Source organism: Neltuma alba, unplaced genomic scaffold (genome assembly GCF_004799145.2).
Source record: "Neltuma alba isolate B1F8T4 unplaced genomic scaffold, ASM479914v2 tig00001827_pilon, whole genome shotgun sequence".
Lineage (NCBI taxonomy): Eukaryota > Viridiplantae > Streptophyta > Magnoliopsida > Fabales > Fabaceae > Neltuma > Neltuma alba.
In genome coordinates this window covers 171775-178410 of record NW_021632634.1, presented here as the reverse complement: position 1 = coordinate 178410, position 6636 = coordinate 171775, and the positions used below count along the sequence as shown (strand labels likewise).

General features: G+C 33.7%; 1 protein-coding gene across 4 annotated transcripts; it reads left to right on the top strand.

Annotated features, from left to right (window-relative positions):
• Positions 1 to 2849: 2849 nt before the first annotated feature.
• On the top strand, positions 2850 to 4937 carry LOC114712431 (uncharacterized). 4 transcript variants are annotated; one of them, XM_028896991.1, is made up of 3 exons: positions 2850 to 2886; positions 3888 to 4055; positions 4668 to 4937. In XM_028896991.1, exons 2-3 carry the CDS (start codon positions 3888 to 3890, stop codon positions 4863 to 4865), a joined length of 366 nt encoding a protein of 121 aa, XP_028752824.1. In that variant the 5' UTR covers positions 2850 to 2886; the 3' UTR covers positions 4866 to 4937. The 4 variants fall into 4 exon arrangements, with proteins under 4 accessions (XP_028752824.1, XP_028752808.1, XP_028752802.1 ...); XM_028896975.1 differs by having other exon boundaries at positions 2851 to 2886; positions 3110 to 4055; XM_028896969.1 differs by having other exon boundaries at positions 2852 to 2865.
• Positions 4938 to 6636: the final 1699 nt, after the last annotated feature.

Genomic DNA, 6636 nt, shown 5'->3' with positions numbered 1-6636 from the left:
TGGGTTTTGCAACCTGTTTTCAGGAGATAAACAACTTGTTTGTAAAAACTAATAAAATTTCACGCTAAATTTGACAAAACGTATAGTGGGATTTACAACTTCCGTAGTAAAAATGACCACTTATTCAATGGGTTTTGTAACTTGTTTTCAGGGATGGGCAGCTTGTTTCTAAAAACTAATAAAATTTCCTACTAAATTTGACAAAACACATAGTGAGATTTACAACTTTCGTAGTGAAAATTACCACTTCTAAATGAGTTTTGCAACCTCTTTTTAAGGAATTGGCAACTTGTTTCTAAAAACCAATAAAATTCCATGCTGAATTTTACAAAACATAGAGTGATATTTACAACTTTTGTAGTGAAAATTACCACTTCTTAAATGAGTTTTGCAACCTCTTTTTCAGGGGATGAGCAACTTGTTTCTAAAAACCAATAAATTCCATGCTGAATTTTACAAAACACACAGTGATTTTACAACTTTTGTAGTGAAAATTACCACTTCTTAAATGAGTTTTGCAACCTCTTTTCAGGAGATGAGCAACTTGTTTCTAAAATATCAATAAAATTGATACTGAATTTTACAAAACACACAGTGATATTTACAACTTTTATAGTGAAAATGACCACTTCTTAAATGAGTTTTGCAACCTCTTTTCAGGGGATGAGCAACTTGTTTCTAAAACCAATAAAATTCCATGCTGAATTTTACAAAACACACAGTGATATTTACAACTTTTGTAGTGAAAATTACCACTTCTTAAATGAGTTTTGCAACCTCTTTTCAGGGGATGAGCAACTTGTTTCTAAAAATCAATAAAATTTGACGCTGAATTTTACAAAATACACAGTGATATTTACAACTTTTATAGTGAAAATGACCACTTCTTAAATGGCTTTTGCAACCAGTTAATTCAACGTGACTACAAAAGTTGTCACTTTTATTAGTTTTTTACAAACAAGTTGTTTATCTCCTGAAAACAGGTTGCAAACCCATTAACAAAGTAGTCACTTTCACTACAAAGTTATAAATCACAATATGTATTTTGTAAAATTCATAATTAACTACATGTATAGTGAAATTTACCATTCACGTATGGGATTTACCAAAAACCAGCAAGCATATCACAGCAGTTACGTTACGTAATTGCTTGCTGATTTCCGCTTCAGTTCACTCCCTCTCTCACTACAAATCCTCTTTCCCCAACCAAAATCAACAATCTCTACAGAATGGTGATGCGAAGGAGTAAGATAATAGCATTTCCAACATTCTTCTTTCTTTCTTCCCGCATTTCATCAGCGTCGGTCTTCCTCTCTCCTTTCTCTCACTTTCAGCTTTCAGTCTTCCCGCATTCATCAGGGCGTTTTGGTCTTTTGGCCGAAAATATGAATTCCAGATTGGTACCCAGTGCCTTATTTGTCATTTTGCTTATTCAGGTCCCTTATTTGTCCTTTTAGAATTCAAGTGGTATTTTATTGTCATTTTCCCTTTGATTTAAGTTTGCCCAATCCTCGCTCCAAGGGCTAAGCTTGATAGCCCTATTTACCCTTCAAAATTGGGAACCTACGGGCTTTTAAGATTTTCAATGCCCATGTTTCCCGAAGCGATATATGATCCTAACTTTTTTGGCTAAAAAGTATGGGTTGTGATTTTTAAATTTTAATTATATATTACTAAATAATATTTTTTAGGAAAAAAAATAGCGAACAAAAAGGCGCCTATATTAGAAGACGCATTCAGTTCCCAGCCAGAATGCGTTTATATACTTGTTTTAAAGATGAGCACTTAAAGCTAATCTTATCTAGACAGTTAAAATGAGATTTAGGTAGTTCAGGTTTAATTTTTATCTTTTTTATTTTTTAAAAATATTATATTAATAAATATAATATTTAAATGAAAAACGATTTATTAACTATCACTTTTTTTAAAAATATTTTTATTATATAAAAATAATTAATTAAAAAAATCTAGAACATTCAAATTAGATCTTAATTGTCTAAAGGTCCAAAGGTTTTGGCCATGCTCATCTTAGGATGTTTGGATGCTGTTTGGGTGCTCAAGCTGCATCTCAATAGGAAAGTTGGAGTTATGAAATTTAGGGGGTGTTTGGCAAGTGGTAAAAGTGCTTTAAAAAGTATCTTTTCACAAATTAAGACAAACTCTTTCACATATTTACTTCGTATACTGTAAAATACTTTTAAAATTATAGTTTGGTATTTATCCAAATACCCCTAGTAGTGTTTAGGCTCACCTTTTAGTAATTACAGGACATCTTGACTTGAATTGGATTTCGATAATAAGTTCTCCTAAGTTACTTTTTTAGTTGCCAATGCGGTGAATAATACTATTAGGATCATTAATAAATTAAATTTCTTCATTTTTAATAATTTCATTTCAATAACTTTTTTTAAAATGGTCATCTAATATATATAATATGAAATAATACCTCCTGTCTTTAATATAAGACCTTATTTGATTTTTATTTTGGTCCTAAATATAAGACCTCAATCCATTTTGTCTCTAATATTTATGCTTTTTCCCTTCAAAGTAGCCCTTTTAATAATGATATTTCTAATCAATATATTTAATTAGTAATGATATTTTAAGAAAAATAATACTTATTTATTACAAATAACTAACTTAACTTATTTTTTTAATTTTCTTAAATTAGTCAACTAACTCTTATAATTAGAACCGGATGCTTAATAAAATTCATATTTAACAAATCTGATTTTTATAAACAGATGCAGATTGGGGGGGGGTTCCCGCCGCTAATTAAACTTTCGTTCTGAGCTCTCCTCCGTACCTCACTGGAACACCCCCATCTGGTTTCGATTCGATGATCCTTTTGCAGTCTTGTTCAAGGTTTCTGCATCGGGTTCAACTGTACGTCCTCGTATTGCTCTATCAATTTTCTTCTTAAATTTCAATTCATGTATTCTCCGTTTGCTCTGAACCATTTGGCGTTTGTTTATGCATTATTTGTTTTTGAATGATGAGCTCCTCCTTGCTTTCAGTTTCCTCCTTCTTTTGCGGTATGTTTTCGAGAAATTGTTTGGATCCTTGTGAAGATAACGTAAATACATGTTATTTCAATTTTTCTTCACAGGTTGATAAGTAGAATATGGTTAACATTCAAGTAGCTGCACGTCGTGCTTTGTTCTCTGGTTTCCCGATTTTATTTTGGATTGCAATTTAGGTTTGATGTGTTGAACTTCTCTCATTTCACTGGTAAGTAGTAAAGTCTATTTCTGAGTTTTCTTTGGCGCGCGCGCGAACACGCATATGCATCTATGTTCTTCATAGTTCTTCGAGCCTCACTAGCATATGGACGGATTTGTTTGAGTCTCAACTAATTTGTAGTCTGCGAACTCCTTCAGTACTTAACTTATCTTGACATGTTTCATTAATTTCCTTCGGTTATGTTGTGTGCATGTATAATGTAACTTCTAGTTCCAAAAGGATGCCAATTAATATTCAACTAAATTTTTCTGTCTTGCTCATTGGCTATCATGTTTATGAGAGAATCAATGGAGTTGGTTTTGACCATTTCATCAATTGCTAACAAGTTTCTTGTTCTTTGTGGGAAAACAATAAAATAAAATAAAAATTAAAAACAAAGCTGAAGTGTTGGTATAAGTTGGTCCCCATTTTTCACTATGCTCTCTAAACTAGGTCCTGATCCTTCTGATAGGAAGCCTATTTGAGTTTCCGGTACCTTGGCCTATGTGTGTGTAATATTATTGAGTACTTTTTTTCACTTTTCCATCTTATAATTCTATGGGGATATTTCAGTTAGTCTTCATTTCAGGAAAATCTCAGCCTCCAAAATATGGTATGAGCGTAAAAAATTTTCTCATGTGAAACTTTTTGTCATTTCTTGGTAGATGTTTGGGACAGTGATTAGGTATGCTGCTAAGACATCAAAGCCAAAGGCGAAACCTATAGAACTCAAAACTCCACCAGAGCATGCACAAACGATCACTAGGGTTCTCTTTGATATTGTGAAGGAGCATGGCCCTCTCACCATTGCAGAGACGTGGGAACATGTCAAGGTTAGCATCTGAACATATTGTCTCTTTTTGATACTTCCATTTAGTTTCTGAAGTAGTCATAAAATTCAACTCTATGTGCTTTTTTCCTGCAAGGCTATCTCTTGAAGTCAGACACATGCTGAGTATCACTGAGGCCCGTAATTATCCAGTTGAAATTTTTTTGGCTTGGCACACTCATTGCATTTTCTTATTATCAACTGTTGCTTGATTGGTGATCATAAGAAGGATACCCTGATTTTGGCTTAATAAATCGTTCCCTAACATTGCATTTGCAATGGACTTTATGTTATCTTACAAAGTAATTAGGCTGTGGAAGAATTTTCAGCCTAGGGTAAGATGAATGAAACCCAGGGGACGAAATGAATTTCTAGTTCCCAAAAAAAGAATCACTTTCATCTTGTCCTCATGTCAATTACATTGATGACAAAAGAACTTTATGAAGAGAGAAGAAAAATACAATTGATGGGCATCCTCCTAAGAGAAGAAAATTCTGAAAAAGTAGCAGAAGTGATGATTGATGGTTGCTTTGTATATGACTTTTTTTTTTTTTTTTTTGGGTGTAGTTGCTTTTCTATAAGAATACATAATGATGGATGGTATCACTGTGTTTAGGAAGTAGGATTGAAAGATTTGAGGTGCAAGAGGCATATGAAGATCGTATTGAGATGGATGAGAGAGAGGCAGAAGGTTCGACTCATATGCAACCATGTAGGTGCTCATAAGCAGTTTCTGTATACCACTTGGTTTTCAAAACCCTCCTCCGTGCAGGCAAAAGCAGTGAATCTTCCGTCCAAACCAAAGTCCTCCTGAAGGTTTCTTATCATCATTACATGTGTACATGCCAAGGGACTCAATGAACTAAGCTATATAGGTAGCTCTAATAAAATATTCTTTGGGTCCTAAATATAAGACCCTTATACACTTTTATATGTGATTCTAAGTTGTAAGAATCACATACTCATTATTTATCATGTTGTTAGTATAAGAGTTACGTATTTGGCATGTTTCTGTAGAAAATCTGATGACTATTATGATTTCGGGAAAGTGTTTTGATCCTTGTGAAGACAACATAACTTGTTATTTCAATGTTTTTTAGAAGGTTGATAAGTAGAATATGGTTAACATTCAAGTAGCTTCACGCCATGCTATGTTCTCTGGTTTCGCAATTTTATTTTGGAAGGCAACTTGAAATGAATTTTTTATTGAATGCAATGTTTTTACCCTTTATTTTCCTGTAGATATTTTTTATGCTAAGTATATTGTCATTCATAAATGAGCTTCGAACCTTTCTGAAATAAAAACACGCATCTTGCATCCTGTTCAACTGGGTGATGTGATCATCAAGTGTGAGAATCATGTCTTGTACTTGAGATTGTTTTATAGTATATTGCCTCCCAGTGGACAATGCACATATGGTTCAAAAGTTTTGGATAGAAAAGGAGGGGATGACATTCTGGCAATGCATGGCTTTTGCTGTGACATGGAACTTTTGTTTGGAATGAAATACTGGTAATTTTTGAGGTGTTTGGTTGTCTTTAGATCCCCTGTGCGATGGAAAATCTTTTGCGTTCTCTCTTGGTGTGGCTTTTTGAAGAGGCTCACTTTATTAGATGGTTAAGGGGCTGATGTATATGGGATTGGCTCAGACTTGAGACATGACTAAGACATGCACTATAAAATTTTAGTGTCCATTTATAATTTGAATAAGTAGCATCATTTCTACAATAAGCTTCTACAAATGTTAGACCTGGACACTACTTGATTTTGTGGAAACAATGCATGATAGGTTCATAGGCTGCACGATCATGTTTCTATTTTTCATTCTTATCTGTTTTTGTTTCTAATTAAGAGGGTTAGAGGAGATTTCGTCCTGCAGGTGCTTTATATGTCTTTTTTTCTTGATATAATTTATTCTCTTATGGAAAAAGCGACAAAGCCTTTTAGCATGTATATTTGTCAGTTATGGGTGAACAGATCATAATGCTGAGTCTCGCGTCACTCAACTTTCCATGTTTCTTTGCTTAAATTCTGTCCTGACCCAACTGTTAAGCAAAGACTCCCTCTTGTTGAGTAGCTAGCTACCTCTACTATTCCTTATCCTGAGAATATATTGAGCAAGAGAATTGGAAGGAAGAAAAAGAGGACAATTACGGTAGTTCTGGTTCAGTGGAGAGGGCTTCCAGATGAAGAAGCAACCTGGATTTCTTTGTTTAATCTGCAAAAACAATTTCCAGATTTCCAAATCATTGACCTTTGAGGGCAAGGGTTGTTCTGAGGGGGCATTGTTATGCAAAGTACATGTGAAGTAGCTAGTTGGTCATAGACCGTTAGTAGTTATGAGTTGTTATGATTGATGTCTATCTAAACTAGCTGTCATGGGAGTAGATAGAGATGTGCAGCTATAAATAAGGACTCCCTACATCATTTGTAACTGTTGATTGGTTGATCATTAGTGAACTATATTCAGATTTCCTTTGAATTCTATCTTATTCTCAGTTTCTCTTTTCTTTCGATACTCTTCTGTTCTTCTCTGTCTTTTATGTTCTTTCTTAAATTCCATAACGTTCTTCTTAAATTTGAT

Excerpts from the sequence above, each read along its gene's own strand:
- LOC114712431 (XM_028896991.1), top strand. The coding sequence starts at position 3,888 with ATGTTTGGGACAGTGATTAGGTATGCTGCTAAGACATCAAAGCCAAAG. Across the intron at positions 4,056-4,667 it reads AGACGTGGGAACATGTCAAG|GAAGTAGGATTGAAAGATTT; the intron begins GTTAGCATCTGA and ends CACTGTGTTTAG.